The 16,581-nt window shown below is 45.2% G+C and overlaps 1 protein-coding gene across 6 annotated transcripts in view; it reads left to right on the top strand.

Moving 5' to 3' along the window:
- ZC3HAV1 (zinc finger CCCH-type containing, antiviral 1) overlaps positions 1 to 16,581 on the top strand; it is a 73,606-nt gene that overhangs the window by 23,067 nt on the left and 33,958 nt on the right. For 3 of the 6 annotated variants that reach the window (XM_005550902.4, XM_065542632.2, XM_074036082.1), the window contains exons 2-6: positions 611 to 746; positions 7,220 to 7,472; positions 11,925 to 12,698; positions 13,515 to 13,616; positions 16,392 to 16,515. In XM_005550902.4, the coding sequence (XP_005550959.3) occupies positions 611 to 746; positions 7,220 to 7,472; positions 11,925 to 12,698; positions 13,515 to 13,616; positions 16,392 to 16,515 (1,389 nt within the window). Of the gene's footprint in view, positions 1 to 610; positions 747 to 7,219; positions 7,473 to 11,924; positions 13,065 to 13,514; positions 13,617 to 16,391; positions 16,516 to 16,581 lie in introns of all 6 variants that reach the window. The other 3 variants (XM_015448114.3, XM_065542631.2, XM_074036081.1) reach the window with 1 other exon arrangement.

Below are 16,581 nucleotides of genomic sequence, written 5' to 3'. Positions count from 1 at the left end.
TGTATACTAGAGGAAATGCTGTTTAAAGAAGTATTGCAATAATTTAAACTCAGATATATGTATGTATTTGAAGAAGATACACCATACTCCCATCTACCTGTTTCATGAATTTATTTTACTAAAAGTGTATTTTTGGTCAAGTGCAGTGGCTCATACCTGTAATCCCAGCACTTGGGGAGGCTGAGGCGGGCAGATCACCTGAGATCAGGGGTTCGAGACCAGCCTGGCCAACATGGTGAAACCCCATCTCTACTAAAAATACAAAAAATTAGCCGGGTGTGGTGGTGCATGGCTGTGGTTCTAGCTACTCGGGAGGCTGAGTCAGGAGATTCGCTTGAACCCAGGAGGTGGAGATTCTAGTGAGCCGAGATTGCACCACTGCACTCCAGCCTGGGCAACAAGTGCGAAACTTTGTCTCAAACAACAACAACAACAACAACAAAAACAGTAAAAAAAAAATAATGAAGTGTATTCTTTAAGCAGAACCAACCCGTTTCTGTTATCAAAGGATATGGGCATGGGTCTTTGCTGACTGAAAGTTTTATGGCTGATTTCTGTTTCTTTGCATCTGTGGAGTAGAAATACTGACCATTGTCGTGTTTTCTTCCAGGAACTTATGCAAATATTCTCATGAGGTTCTCTCGGAAGAGAACTTCAGAGTCCTGAAAAATCACGAACTCTCTGGACTTAACAAAGAGGAATTAGCAGTGCTCCTCCTCCAAAGTGATCCTTTTTTTATGCCTGAGGTAAGTTGTGATTCCTCAGTTTAAGGAGGGAGAATATTGCTGGCAGTATTGTGTCACAGATATTTTGGAGCAGGAGCAGAGAAAATTCAAAATTAACACCAGGGTTCTGCAGGTGGCAGTCGAGGCTGTTCTGAGTGACTTAAGAGATCCCAGAAATTTCTCTCCTATTTGAGGTTTTAAAAGAATGTGAGTCTGGAATACCTCTTCCACTGGGCTGCAAGGGAACCCTGTGTGAGTAAGTATGAGCTGAAGATCTGATAGTAGTCAGACTACTTGATGCTTTAAATCAAGGTGGCTTCTTGGAGGAGATGGACTTTGGAGTGAGGTTGGGAAGATGGCAGGGAAGATGAGGGTAGGCTAAGCTGTTGTAACAGATATCCCCTCAAAACGCAGTGATTCAAATAAAATGTAATTTAGTTTCTCTATCACTTGATAATCTAGGTCAGGAGTCAGCAATCTATAACCCAGAGGCCAAAGCTGGCCCGCCACCTTTTTTTTTTTTTTTTTTGAGACAGAGTCTTGCTCTGTCACCCAGGCTGGAGTGCAGTGGCGTGATCTCAGCTCACTGCAACCTCTGCCTCGCAGGTTTAAGCAATTCTTCTGCCTCAGCCTCCCAAGTAGCAGGGATTACAGGTGCCCACCACCATGCCCGGCTAATTTTTATATTTTAATAGAGATGGGGTTTCACCACGTTGGCCAGGCTGACCTCGAACTCCTGCCCTCAAGTGATCTACACACCTTAGCCTCCCAAAGTTCTGGGATTACAGGTGTGAGCCACTGCACCCAGCCTGTTTTTATAAACAAAGTTTTATTGGAACACAACCGTACCTATTCGTTTATGACTGCTTTCACCCTGCAAGGGTGAGTTGAGTAGTTGCAGCAGAAACAGAATGGCCTACAAAGCCTAAAATATTTACTATCCGATCCTGTATGCAAAAGGTTTGCCAACTCTTGGTTTTTCCTGGATGTGGATGGGGGTAGCCTGAGTTGTCAGGCAGCTAGACTTGATGATGTCATCAAGGGACTCAGGTCAGTAGGTCAGCTCTGTTATCTTCAAAAATGTGGCTTCCATCTCCGTGTACAGTGAGTCTGTACTCACTGTCACCATTTTCTAGCCAGTGGAAATGTAGAGAGGAAGTAAATGGAAGGCAAGCAGTTTCCTTTTTTAAAACATGTGACATGGACATTGTTTATGGCACATCTGCTCAATCACATTGGCCAGAGATTATTACATGTCACACTTAGCTGAAAGGGAGTCTGGGAAATGTAGTTTCTATCTGGGTAACCATGTGTCTACCTAAAACTTGGGAGTTTCTTTTACCATTAACAGTTTCTTCCACTCAGGAATATAGACTTAAGGATCAGAGAATACTGTTTAAAGACTGGTTTCTGGTCCAATAAAATCCATGAATAGAGAAGTTAGCCTCACAGTTAAAGAGAGGCATAGAAACATAATGGGTGAGTGGAAGGGATGGAGAAAATGTAAGTAAAATTGAAATTCATTTGCACTTTTTTTTTTTTTGAGACAGGATCTTTTTCTGTCACCTGGGCTGGAGTGCAGTAGCATGATCAGGGCTCACTGCAGCCTTGACCTCCTGAGCTCAAGTTATTCTCCTACCTCAGTCCCCCAAGTATCTGGGACTACAGGCATGCACCACCATAACTGGCTAATTTTTTTTTTTTTTTAATTTTAGTAGAGACAGGGTCTCACTATGTTGCCCAGGCTGGTCTTGAACTCCTGAGCTCAAGCGATCCTCCTGCCTCAGCCTCTCAAAGTACTAAGATTACAGGCGTGAGCCACTGCACCCAGCTCAGATGCACTTTTATATACAGTGAGATAGCTGTTGGGGACTTCTGGAGGCTTAAACACTTTTTGACTCTGAGCTCAGTGTGTTTCCCTAAGAACTTAAAAAACTTATAACATGAGAAGTGATTTTGAGTTGGCCACTGAGCTCAGGAGAGATATGAGTGCAAGACACATTATAAAGACTTGTTGGGGGTTGGGGGGGAGGAAAATATACCCCATTTTCTCTCCAGCCCCATGCATTCTTCTGTCTAGATACTTGGATTTGTTTCTCTGTTTCTCTCTCTCTCTGTCTCTCTCTCCCTCTTTCTCTGTCTTTCTCTCTCTCTGTCTCTCTGTCTCTCTCTCTCTCTCTCCCTCTTTCTCTGTCTCTCTCTGTCTCATTTCCAGGAGTCCAAGGTTTAAAGGTCTTATCTTGGGATATCTATGGGCCTTGGCCTAGATACTAGCCCAGTTCCCCATCACTACCAGCATGGGAAAAATGCCTTATACATCAGCCCTGTTAAAGCTCCTACTGACGATCAGAGACATCCCATCCTTTTCCTTTCATTGAGGGAATGACAAGATGGAGTCTTGCCATGACACTTGAGAGAAGGTATTTTGTGGTCTATCCTTAGTCTAGTGTTAACCTGGAGGCTTGGAAAGGCCATTCATCATGTCTGATCCCTGCTTCAGTTCTTCAAAAGCATCAGGTACTTTTAACATTGGGCCACACATCTATGTTGAGTCCTTGGAGAATAAGGACACTCTTCCTGTATTAGTCCATTTTCATGCTGGTATGAAGACATACCTGAGACTGGGTAATTTATAAAGAGAAAAGGTTTAATTGCTCACAGTTCAGCATGGCTGGGGAGGCCTCAGGAAACTTACAATCGTGGTGGATGACAAAACAGGAACATCTTACATGGCGGCAAGCAAGAGAAGTGAGTGCTAAGCAAAGGGGGAAGCCCTTCATAAAACCATCACATCTTGTGAGAACTCACTATCATGAGAACAGTAGCATGGGGGTAATTGCCCCCATGATTCAATTGCCTCCCACCAGGTCCCTCCCATGAGATGTGGGGATTATGGGAACTACAATTCAAGATGAGATTTGGGTGGGGACAGAGCCAAACCATATCAGTTCCCTTCTCTAGGGAGGAGGTCGGCAGACATGAACCTAAGAGAAGGCACTGTTGTGTTAAGGGATCCCAGAAGAGCCCACTGACCACAGTGCTGTGAGGGTCCCTCTAAGAAAATGCTCTCATCATGCTTTCATCAAACAGTGCAAAGAAGAGGTCAGCGTCACCCAAGGCTCCCTTTCCATTGTTAGAATTCAGTACCCACAATTAGAGGGTGGGGTGGGGTGGGGTGGGGAGGTTCTTACCTGAAGCTTATTTTTAGCTAATAATTTAATTGCCATTTTCCACTTGTGAGAGTTAAGATTCTGGACTGGGAGACTGCATTATTTCCTGAACTAGAGGTCTGAGGAGCTGGTTTCTGGAGTTAGCATGAATTAGTATTGTTGGCATAAGTTTTGTTCAAGAATGTTGGGCAAGAGAAGGCTCTAAAGGAGTGTTTTAACTTGGGGGAGTAGCATGGAATTTTTTCATAGGGCTTTAGCAGGAGGAGTCAGCCAGAGTTCAGCTAATTTCAAGAAGAGTTGGTCCAGGATGGCTCTCTAAAAATGGAGGAATTATCCCTGCAGATTTGCAGCTGTTGTTTTGGGCAATTTGGATTTTTTTTTTTTTTTCTTTTTTGAGATGGAGTCTCACTTTGCCTCCCAGGCTGGAGTGCAGTGGTGCAATCTCAGTTCACTGCAACCTCCGTCTCTTGGGTTCAAGCGATTCTCCTGCCTCAGCTTCCTAAGTAGCTGGGATTACAGACGTGCACCACCACACCCGGATAATTTTTTGTATTTTTGGTATAGACAGGGTTTTACCATGTTGGCCAGGCTGGTCTCAAACTCCTGACCTCAGGTGATCCTCCCACCTCAGCCTCCCAAAATGCTGGGATTACAGGTGTGAGCCACCATGCCCAGCCTGAACCACCAAACCTGACTGATTTGGATTTTATCAGAAGGGATGAGGAGGAAGAGAGGGGCTAAGTGCAAGAGGCAGTGCAGAGAAACAGCTTTGTGGTTTAGGGGGTGTGAGATGGGGACCACAGTGGAATGTTTCCAGTCACTTCATTGGTTGTTTTGCATTTGTTCAACTAATATTTAAGAGCACGTGCAAGTGTTAGTCACAGTGTTAAAATACTGGAGGTAACCAGTGGGAAGCCACACACTCATCCCTAAAAAACTACATATTCAGGCCAGGCGCGGTGGCTCAAGCCTGTAATCCCAGCACTTTGGGAGGCCGAGATGGGCGGATCAGGAGGTCAGGAGATCGAGACCATCCTGGCTAATACGGTGAAACCCCATCTCTATTAAAAAATAGAAAAAAAAAAAAATTAGCCAGGCGAGGTGGCGGGCACCTGTAGTCCCAGCTACTTGGAAGGCTAAGGCCGGAGAATGGCGTAAACCCGGGAGGCGGAGCTTGCAGTGAGCTGAGATCCGGCCACTGCACTCCAGCCTGGGCGACAGAGCGAGACTCTGTCTCAAAAAAAAAACAAAAAACAACTACATATTCACACTTTTTCATTTTGCTTCGACTTGTGAGAACATAAAAAGATCGGGCAAACCTGACTGCCTGGTATATAAACTTGTACAATTGAAATTTGCTTATTAAAGGAAGAAATGATTTCATTTGGCCTAATGAAGGCAGGAGCATTCTTGTTTAATATCAGCGTGGGAATAGGAATGTTACCAAAACATTATTTGTGAAGTTGCTAATAGTGCTTTTTTGCTACAGTTCAAACTTTAGCGTACATCAGAGTCACCTGGAAGGTTTGTTAAAACACAGACTGTTGGCCGGGCGCGGTGGCTCAAGCCTGTAATCCCAGCACTTTGGGAGGCCGAGACGGGCGAAACACGAGGTCAGGAGATCGAGACCATCCTGGCTAACATGGTGAAACCCCGTCTCTACTAAAAAATACAAAAAACTAGCCAGGCGAGGTGGCGGGTGCCTGTAGTCCCAGCTACTCGGGAGGCTGAGGCAGGAGAATGGCGTAAACCCGGGAGGTGGAGCTTGCAGTGAGCTGAGATCTGGCCAATGCACTCCAGCCTGGATGACAGAGCCAGACTCCGTCTCAAAAACAAAAAACAAAAAACAAAAAAAACAGACTGTTGGGCCCCACCTCTGATGGTTCTGACTCTATGGATATAGGCAAGTGCCTGAAGATTTACATTTCTAACAAGTTTACAGGTAGTACTGATGGTGCTGGTCCAGGGACCATACTTTGAGAATCGCTGGTCTAGAGTCTAGAATCTGGATAATAGACTTGATAGCAGTTGCCTATATCTATTTGAATCATGTTTTAGCGATTGTCCATGTGGCTAAATCATTGCTAGTGGGGGTTGAATCATGGCTTTGCCATCTAGACAGATCACAGTGAACGATACTGATCTGGTTTGCTCAGAGTCTATAGAAATGACTCATTAAAATCTCTGAAATTCAGGTTTCTTACTAATTATATTGGTTTCCTCATTTCATGGTTCAAACACTTGCATCACACTTTATATTTTCCATAACACATTTACAAATTGTGTTATTTAGTCTGCTTAACAACTTGTTTTTGTAGACAGAACAAATCTTTTTCTCCTGTTACAGCAAAGGAAACAGAGGCTAAGAGTAGGTAAGGAGTCTCTTGAGGTCACACAACTGCTTCCAGGGCCTCAGATTTTAAAACCAGCATCCTCCAGTTCTGTATCATATGGCCTGGCCTCAGCTGCAGTATTTTCTCTGCCCTCTTTCCAGTAGGAACTACATCCCTTCAGAACTGGTCACATACATGTATGTATTTAGATGGAAATATAAAACTTATCTTCTTTAGGCAATCTTTTGAGAAATGTCATTCTGCCTAGCAGAGACTAAATTTTAGATTTCCAAACAGTTGCAGCTAAGACCCATGTGTCCTTTTCTTTTCTTTTTTTTTTTTTTTTTTGAGACGGAGTCTCGCTCTGTCGCCCAGGCTGGAGTGCAGTGGCCGGATCTCAGCTCACTGCAAACTCCGCCTCCTGGGTTCACGCCATTCTCCTGCCTCAGCCTCCCGAGCAGCTGGGACTACAGGCGCCTGCCACCTCGCCCAGGTAGTTTTTTGTATTTTTTAGTAGAGATGGGGTTTTACCAGGTTAGCCAGGATGGTATCGATCTCCCGACCTTGTGATCCGCCCGTCTCGGCCTCCCAAAGTGCTGGGATTACAGGCGTGAGCCACCGCACCCAGCTCCATGTGTCCTTTTCATTGCAAAGCGAGTTGATAACCAAAGATGAGCTTTCCTATGCTGGGTTCCTTCATGATATAGGGCTCACTTTGGGTCCTTTTTGTAGCTAACCAGTTTACATTGATTCTTCCGAGGGTTTTCAAATTCATCAGTATCTTTTAGTTAGTCTGTGGGCCTCTTCTGCCCCAAGTAAATCACCAATTGAATGTGACTCATCAAAGATTGTAGAATATGCGTGTATTTTTCCTCCTTTGGTATATCTCTGTTTGCTTCAGAGATTTTTGCACACGTGAGCTTGCCTTAATTAATGTTTGGCAGATACAAGAAGGTGTTTTGACTCTGGCTATTGTTTCTCCCTTCTGTAGATATGCAAAAATTATAAGGGAGAGGGTCGGCAGCAGATTTGTAACCAGCAGCCACCGTGTTCAAGACTCCACATCTGTGACCACTTCACCCGAGGCAACTGTCGTTTTCCCAACTGCCTCCGGTCCCATAACCTGATGGACAGAAAGGTGCTGGCCATCATGAGGGAGCACGGGCTGAACCCCGACGTGGTGCAGAATATCCAGGACATCTGCAACAGCAAGCATATGCAGAAGAATCCCCCGGGACCCAGAGGTAAAGGCCTTTTCTTTTCCAATTGTGTGAACTCTTTTTTTTTTTTTTTGAAACAGAGTATCTCTCTGTCACTCACACTGGAGTGCAGTGGCATGATCTCAGCTCACTGCAACCTCTGCCTCCCAGGTTCAAGTGATTCTCCTGCCTCTGCCTCCGGAGTCGCTGGGATTACGGGTGCCCACCACCACACCCAGCTAATTTTTGTATAAATTAGAGGCAAGGTTTCGCCATGTTGGCCAGGCTGGCCTTGAACTCCTGACCTCAGATGATCTCCCTGCTTCAGCCTTTCAAAGTGCTGGGATTACAGGCATCAGCCACTGCACTCGGCCAATTGTGTGAACTTTCAAATCAGCAGAAATCGCAACAAAGAAAAACTTTGCCATAAAAACTCTACCTTGCCACGTAAAACTCTTCATTTTCCCTTCCAAACTTCATGCATATGCATACACCATTTTTACATAATTATAATGGTAGTATACATGCAATGTTTGCAATTCAATTTTTATGCTTAGCACTATTGCTGCCCCCCAGGTTTAATTTTTTTTTTTTTTTGAGACACAGTCTTGCTCTGTCACCTAGACTGGAGTGTAGTGGCACGATCTTGGCTCACTGCAACCTCTGCCTCCCGGGTTCAGGCAATTCTCCTGCCTCAGCCTCCCAAGTAGCTGGGATTACAGGTGCCTGCCACCACGCCCGGCTAATTTTTGTATTTTTAGTAGAGATGGGGTTTCACCATATTGGCCAGGCTGGTCTTGAACTCCTGACCTTGTGATCCACTTGCCTTGGCCTCCCAAAGTGCTGGGATTACAGGCGTGAGCCACCGTGCCCGACCAGCCCCCCAGGTTTAAAAAGTGTGTATCATTTTCCTAAAAACAAATTAATAAAGCTTTTTTTTTTTTTTTTTTTTTTTTGAGACGGAGTCTCTCTCTGTCGCCCAGGCTGGAGTGGCAGGATCTCAGCTCACTGAAAGCTCCACCCCCCGGGTTCATGCCATTCTCCTGCCTCAGCCTCCCGAGTAGCTGGGACTACAGGCGCCCACCACAACGCCCAGCTAATTTTTTTGTATTTTTAGTAAAGACAGGGTTTCACCATGTTAGCCAGGATGGTCTCGATCTCCTGACCTTGTGATCCACCTAGGCCTCCCAAAGTGCTGGGATTACAGGCATGAGCCACGGCGCCCAGCATTTTTTTTTTTTGAAATACAGTCTCGCTCTGTCGCCCAGGCTGGAGTGCAATGATACGATCTTGGCTCACTGCAACCTCCATCTTCCGGGTTCACGCCATTCTCCTGCCTCAGCCTCCTAAGTAGCTGGGACTACAGGCACCTGCCACCACACCCGGTTAATTTTTTTTTTTGTATTTTTAGTAGAAACGAGGTTTCACTGTGTTAGCCAGGATAATCTCTATCTCCTAACCTCATGATCCAACCCCCTCAGCCTCCCAAAGTGCTGGGATTACAGGCGTGAGCCACCGCGCCCGGCCTAAAGGTTTTTTTTTTAAGGAAAAGAAGCAAACATAAAATTGTTTAGATTTACCAGCTGTTAACATTTTGTCCCAATTGCTTTAGCACTTTCTATCTATACATACATACAGCTCCACACGTAGAACATTTTGGTGGTTAAAGCATTTGATATATGCAAATATCATGACATTTCACACCTGAATATATCAGCATGTATCTCCTCAGAACAAGACCATTCTCTTACATATTCACAAGACAATTAATACAGAAAATTTATTATTGATGCAAAACTATGTACAATTTAATTTATGGTCCTCAGTGCCATTTCTTTAAAAAAAAAAAAAAAACCCAGTATTTTAAAATTTCTAAAAAAATCACAATGACTCCCATTCCCTCTTTTCCCCATCCCCTGGCAACTAACATTCTGCTTTCTGTTTGTATGAATTTGACAACCCTAGGTACCTCATATAAGTGGAGTCGTACAATATTTATCCTTTTCTGACTGGCTTATTTCACTTAGCAGGATGACCTCAGGGTTCATCCATGTTATAGCATATGTCAGAATGAATAATATTTCATTGTATGTATATAATTATATATTTTTTATTCATTCATCTGTCGATGGACATTTGGGTCATTTCCAGTTTGACTATTGTGAATAATGCTGCTGTAAATATGGTGCACAGAAGCCACTTTGAGACCCCGTTTTCAGTTCTTTGGGGGTGTATAATCTGAAGTAGAATTGCTGAATCACATGGTAATTCTATGTTTAAGTTTTTGAGGAATGATCATACCTTTTTTTGTAGCAGCTGTGTCATTTTTCATTTCTGCCAGCAATGCACACGGGTTCACATTTCTCACATCCTCTATCATTTCGTGTTTTCTGATTTTTTTTTTTAAATAATAGCCATCCTAAGGAGTATGAAGTGCTATTATTACTTTTTTTTTTTTTCTTTTTTTGAGACAGTGTCTCACTCTGTCACCCAGGCTGGAGTTCAGTGGTGTGACTTCAGCTCACTGCAATGGCCGCCTCCTGGGTTCAAGTGATTCTTCTGCCTCAGTCTCCCAGGTAGCTGGGATTAGAAGTGCCTGCCACCATGCCCAGCTAATTTTTGTATTTTTAGTAGAGATAGGGTTTCAACATATTGGCCAAGCTGGTCTTGAACTCCTGACCTCAAGTGATCCACCCACCTTAGCCTCCCAAAGTGCTTGGATTCCAGGCATGAGCCACTGTGCCCAGCCAAGTGCTCCTATTTCTGAAGCATTTTCATATTATATAATGACATTCATTTTTAATGTCTTTATGAAGTGGATGTAGAAAAGGTGAATTTTATAAAGCAGATAGAATACATGATTCTAAGATTCTGTGCAAAGTAATGAACAATTAAATTTCCTTATATTTGGGAAATGGTTTATCATTTACAAGGGACTTTCACCCCAAATAAATATTTCATCATTGTTCCTCACAGTGAAACCACAAAGAAAGGCAGATATGTCATTTATTAGCCTTACTTAAGGGGGAAAAGAAACTGAGACTCAGAAATATTAAGAAACTTCTATTGCAAGCAGTCTCAGCTCATTTTTAGACGAATGAAGGATAATATAATGAAGAAATAAAAGGTAACATTTTCAAGACCTCACACCACTAGAAAGTAGCAGAGTGCATGTTCTGATCCCATATCTAATGTTTTTTCTCCCACACTACAGTGGCCTCGGAACAGGGGAACGTCTGGAGGGATGGGTTTTGGTGGTAGCTTCTCAATGTAAACTTACTGTGAATGAGAAAGATCTGTATATGTTTTCACTTCTAGTTAATCTCCCGAGTGAAGCCTTTTCTTGACAGGAGGAGGGTGTTTGCTTTTACTACATTACTGCTGCCCCCTGGGGTTTGGAAGAGAAAAAACGTCTCTTCTACCCCTTCTCCACACAAAAAACACAACTCACACACACACGAGCACACGTGCTCACCTCACATTCACACACCACACGTGCACATGTGCCTCAAACACAGACATGCGCGTCTTCCACATGTACCCCCAGCACACACACACACACCCCCCACATAAACATCACACGCACGCACGCCACACACACACTCCACACGTGCTCACAAACACACCCTACTCCTTCCTTCCTCCCTGCTTCCAGGAGGGTGTGACCTGTCAAATTTCTAGAGGGAGGCCAGTTCCCTCCAGGCCACACTGCTTTGTCGATGTTGACTTCTGATACACTTTGGCCTTATGGAGTGGGATGAAGAAAACTAGGAAAATTTCCGGCTTAAACAAAGTCAGGCCTTTAGACTGTGGTTTCATTTTCTGTTGGTTTGTTTGAAGCATTGTGAATCTGTCAATAGCCAGGTACACCCATATCACAATATGGGCAAAATTGAATGCTTTCTGGAAAATCTTCTCTGATTTGCCCTAATCTGTCTCTCTCCATTGACCACAGTGGTGAATGTTGACTCAGGACCAGGAGATAGTGGACAGCCCCACCTAAAAGTTTTGGGGTTTGGGGGCTACTTTGAGTCCCAGAAGAGAGCCTGGGTCTCACTATCATCCTAGGCCATGGAATGACATGCTCTGCCGTGCAGGCAGAATGTCAGGATTCTTTCATCAACTGACACAGTCAGTGAGCACCTGTAGTCCCAGCTACTAAGGAGGCTGAGGCGGGAGGATCGCTGGAGCCCAGGTGTTCGAGGTTGCAGTGAGCTGTGGTCGGGCCACTGCATTCCAGCCTGGGCAACAGAGCAACACTCCATCTCTTAAAAAAAAAAAAAAAATTTCCCGTCATTGTCAAACCACTCACCTTCAAGATTTTTACACGTCAAACCACCCATCTTCAAGATTTTTACACATCAGATTAGGCCAAGTAATTTGATAGCACTTGGATAGCAAGGCTGGAAAAGCAAAGAGGAGGAAGGGTGGTAGGAACTCAGTTACATTAACTCCAGTGTTCACTACTTTGTTTCATTTTGGCTTTTTCTCCCCTAGCTCCTTCTTCACATCGTAGAAACATGGCGTATAGGGCTAGAAGCAAAAGCCGAGATCGGTTCTTTCAGGGCAGCCAAGAATTTCTTGCGTCTGCTTCAGCGTCTGCTGAGAGGTCCTGCACGCCTAGTCCAGATCCGAGCAGCCACAGGGCTTCCCTGGAGGACACGCCTGTGGATGATCTCACCCACAAGTTCACGTATCTGGGGAGTCAGGATCGCGCTCGGCCTCCCTCAGGCTCGTCCAAGGCTACCGATCTCGGAGGAACAAGTCAGGCCGGAGCAAGCCGGAGGTTTTTAGAGAACGGCAGTCAAGAGGACCTCTTGCATGGAAATCCAGGCAACACTTACCTTGCTTCCAATTCAACACCAGCCCCCAAGTGGAAGAGCCCCACATCCTGGACGAACGACCAAGGCGCCAGGAGAAAGGCCGTGTTTCCTCCCACGCTGCCTGCCGCCCTCTCTTCTCTTGGCTCTCTGCAAACACCTGAAGCTGTGACCACCAGAAAGGGCGCAGGCTTGCTTTCCTCAGACTACAGGAACATCAATGGCAAAAGTGGAACTCAGGACGTCCAGCCTGGCCCTCTTTTTAATAATAATGCTGATGGAGTGGCCACAGATACAACTTCTACCAGATCCTTAAATTACAAAAGCACAAGCAGCAGTCAGAGAGAAATATCAACACCTAGGACTCAGGATGCTGGACCTGCTTCCCGAGATGTTCAGGCCACTGGCAGAATCACAGATGATGCTGGCCCAAGAGTGGCACTTGTTAATGGTAAATACAAAGGGAAGAAACTTGGGGCTAGTGCATTTGTTCACGATACACCAAATGGCTCTAGTCAAGTGGCAGATAAAACTACTGACGTAGAAAAAACTGGTGCCACTGGTTTTGGCTTCACAATGGCAGTCATGGTGGAGAAAGATAAGTTACGTTCTGGAAGTCAGAGTCTGAGGAGCCTGGTCCCCACCACACCTGGGGAATCCACTGCCTCTGCACAAGTCAGCACTCTGCCTCAGTCACCTGCTGCGCTTTCCTCAAGCAACAGAGCTGCAGTATGGAGGGCCCAGGGGCAGAACTGCACCCAGGTTCCTGTTTCCCCTGCCAGTGAGCTCACAAGGAAGACAACAGGCTCTGCTCAGTGTAAGTCACTGAAGGACAAACGGACCCCTGTGTCTCGAGTCTGCAGCAGAGTGGCTATGGCTGCTGGGTTTTCCTTCCATGTTCCCCAGTTCTTAAAGGGTAAAGAGTTAGAGGGTTTTGGTTAAGGGGTGGTCTGGTGAGGAGGTTGACTAGTGAAGACAGGGAACGACCAACCAGTAGAACCACAGGGAATAAGCTGCCACATTTACTGACAATAGGAATATTTCAACTATGATTTAAGAAATAAACACAACTTTCACAGGACTCTGAGGTCCACATTTTTGTTTTATGGAGGGGCTGTCTAGACACTCATGAGAAACACATAAATCATAAGAATTTTCTTGAACATGGCCTGCATTTCAGATATTCTTTCCCATTGTGAGACCAAGTGCCTTGATTTTTGGTTTAAACATTACAATCAGCATACATGCATCCTTTTTTGTTTCATAGATTCTTTATCTGATGTCACAAGTACCACATCTTCTAGGGTGGATGATCATGGCTCAAAGGAAATTTGTCTTGACCATCTGTATAAGGGTTGTCCGTTTAATGGTGAGTAACCTAAGGACTTTTCTGTAAGCTTCTACCTTTTGGCCATTGTAAATAACGCTGCTATGAACATGGGTGTGCAAATGTCTTCTCAAAACCTGGCTTTCAATTCTTTTAGATATATACACAGAAGTGGAGTTGGGGGATCATACAGTACTTCTTTTAATTTTTTTTTTTTTTGCGGAACTTTTTTTTTTTTTTTTTTTGAGACAGAGTCTCGCTCTGTCGCCCAGGCTGGAGTGCAGTGGCCGGATCTCAGCTCACTGCAAGCTCCGCCTCCCGGGTTCATGCCATTCTCCTGCCTCAGCCTCCCGAGTAGCTGGGACGACAGGCGCCCGCCACCTCAACCGGCTAGTGTTTTGTATTTTTTTGGTAGAGACGAGGTTTCACCGTGTTAGCTAGGCTGGTCTCGATCTCCTGACCTCGTGATCCACCCGTCTCGGCCTCCCAAAGTGCTGGGATTACAGGCTTGAGCCACCGTGCCCGGCCGCGGAACTATTTTTCATAGTGGCTGTACCATTTTTCTTTCCCACCAGCAATGCACAAGGGTTCACATTTCTCCACATCCTCACCAACACTTGTTCTTTTTGTGTGTATTTGTTTGCCTTTTTTGTTTGTTTGTTTGTTTTGAGACGAAGTCTCGTTCTGTCACCCAGGATGGAGTGCAGCGGTGCAATCTCAGCTCACTGCAACCTCTGCCCCCTGGGTTCAAGTGATTCTCATGCCTCAGCCTCCCAAGTAGCCGGGATTACAGGCGTGTGCCACCACGTCCGGCTAACTTTTGTATTTTTGGTAGAGACGGGGTTTTGGCACATTGGCCAGACTGGTCTTGAACTCCTGACCTCAAGTGATCCACCCGCCTCGGCCTTCTAAAGTGCTGAGATTACAGGCATGAACCACTGCGCCCAGTAACTGTTTGTCTTTGATAGCAGCCATTCTAACAAGTGTGAGTTGTGGACTATAATGAGTGGTTATGTACTTTTCAATCAGCCAAGTCTCAAGTGGGGCCACTCTATGGGTGTCCCTGCAGTGTCTAAACTTGTCTTTTTTGTTAGTTTGTTTTAGAGCTGTCACACATCTTTATTTTGAGTATTTCAAAACAATTTAAACATAATATAATGCAAATTTTGAAAAACAGAACTATTTTCTATCTTCCTGTATTGTAGCTTATAACATCTATTCATTCTTTAGCCGGCATTTCTGCAATGGGTATCTTTTTTATGCCTAGCCCTGTGCCAAATATGCAAAGGGGATGTAAGCTAAACCATAGTGCAGCCTTCTCTTTAGTGACTTTGTAATTAAGGTAGGGCATGAAAATATCCATAAAATGCTAGGCACGGTGGCTTACGCCTGTAATCCCAGAACTTTGGGAGGCTGAGGCAGATAGATCACTTGAGGCCAGGAGTTCAAGACCAGTCTGGCCATCATGGTGAACACCCATCTCTACTAAAAATACAAAAGTTAGCCGGGCGTGGCAGCACAGGCCTGTAATCCCAGCTACTCGGGAGGCTGAGGCAGGGGAATCTCTTGAACCCGGGAGGTGGAGGTTGCAGTGAGCCAAGATCGCGCCACTGCACTCCAGCCTGGGCGACAGAGTGAGTGAGACTCTGCCTCAAAACAAAAACAAAAACAAACAAACAAAAAATCCGCAAATGAGAAAACTGTGTGCAGTAAGTAAAAACGTATACAAAATTAACCCCCAACTGAGTATTGGGTACTGGCTAAAGGAATGCAGAAAATACAAGTCAGATGGAGATGGAGTGAGATTCGTTAGGAGAATCTTTCTGGAAGAGATGAACTGTAGGCCAGGGCTTCAAGGAAATACAGGCTGTTGCCTCTGCTGGAGAGCATTTTGGCTTAATACACTTGGGGGGGTGCAGAAAGGGTAACTAAATTTCTGATTACCTCATATTTCTTTTTTTTTTTTTTTTTTTGAGACAGAGTCTCGCTCTGACACCCAGGCTGGAGTGCAGTAGCCAGATTTCAGCTCACCGCAAGCTCTGCCTCCCGGGTTCATGCCATTCTTCTTCCTCAGCCTCCCGAGTAGCTGGGACTATAGGCACCCGCCACCACGCCCGGCTAGTTTTTTGTATTTTTTAGTAGAGACGGGGTTTCACCGTGTTAGCCAGGATGGTCTCGATCGCCTGACCTCGTGATCCGCCTGTCTCGGCCTCCCAAAGTGCTAGGATTACAGGCTTGAGCCACTGCGCCCGGCCACCTCATATTTCTATCTGGATAGAGTGACTTTGGGGGTAGTGGAGAATTTTTGTTTTGTTTTGTGTTTTTTTTTTTTTTTTGAGACAGAATTTCACTCTGTCACCCAGGCTGCGGTGCAGTGGAGTGATCTCGGCTCACTGCAACCTCCACCTCCCAGGTTCAAGTGATTCTCCTGCCTCAGTCTCCCAAGTAGCTGGGATTACAGGCACTCACTAGCATGCTTGGCTAATTTTTGTATTTTTAGTAGAGACAGGATTTCATCATGTTGGCTAGGCTGGTCTTGAACTCCTGGCCTCAATTGATCTGCCTGTCTCGGCCTCCCAAAGTGGTGGGATTACAGGCGTGAGCCGCCACACCTGGCCTGAACTTTTGTTTTCTGATGCATCTCCAAGGTAATGAAGGAACCTGGAAAATGGACACACGGCAATGTCAGCAGGTATAGATGGGACCTGTCTGGCAGGGGGCAGGCAGGAATGGATGGGGAAAGCTGGCAGTGAACTTGACTGAATTGTTTAGAATCCCCGCTCAACAGTCCCTCAGACCCCCTCTTTGTCTTTGTAGGTAGCTGCAGCAAAGTCCACTTCCATCTGCCTTACCGGTGGCAGATGTTTATTGGTGAAACCTGGACGGACTTCAAGCCCATGGAGATGATCGAGGAAGCCTACTCTGACCCCAGAATCCACGTGTAAGTTGGTGACTGTACTCTGGCTTTCAAGAGTCCAACATTATCAAAGGGAAGCATTAGTGCTAT

Source organism: Macaca fascicularis, chromosome 3, assembly GCF_037993035.2.
Source record: "Macaca fascicularis isolate 582-1 chromosome 3, T2T-MFA8v1.1".
Taxonomy (NCBI): domain Eukaryota; kingdom Metazoa; phylum Chordata; class Mammalia; order Primates; family Cercopithecidae; genus Macaca; species Macaca fascicularis.
Note: the sequence above shows the minus strand (reverse complement) of the source record. Positions and strands in the feature narration are given on the sequence as shown.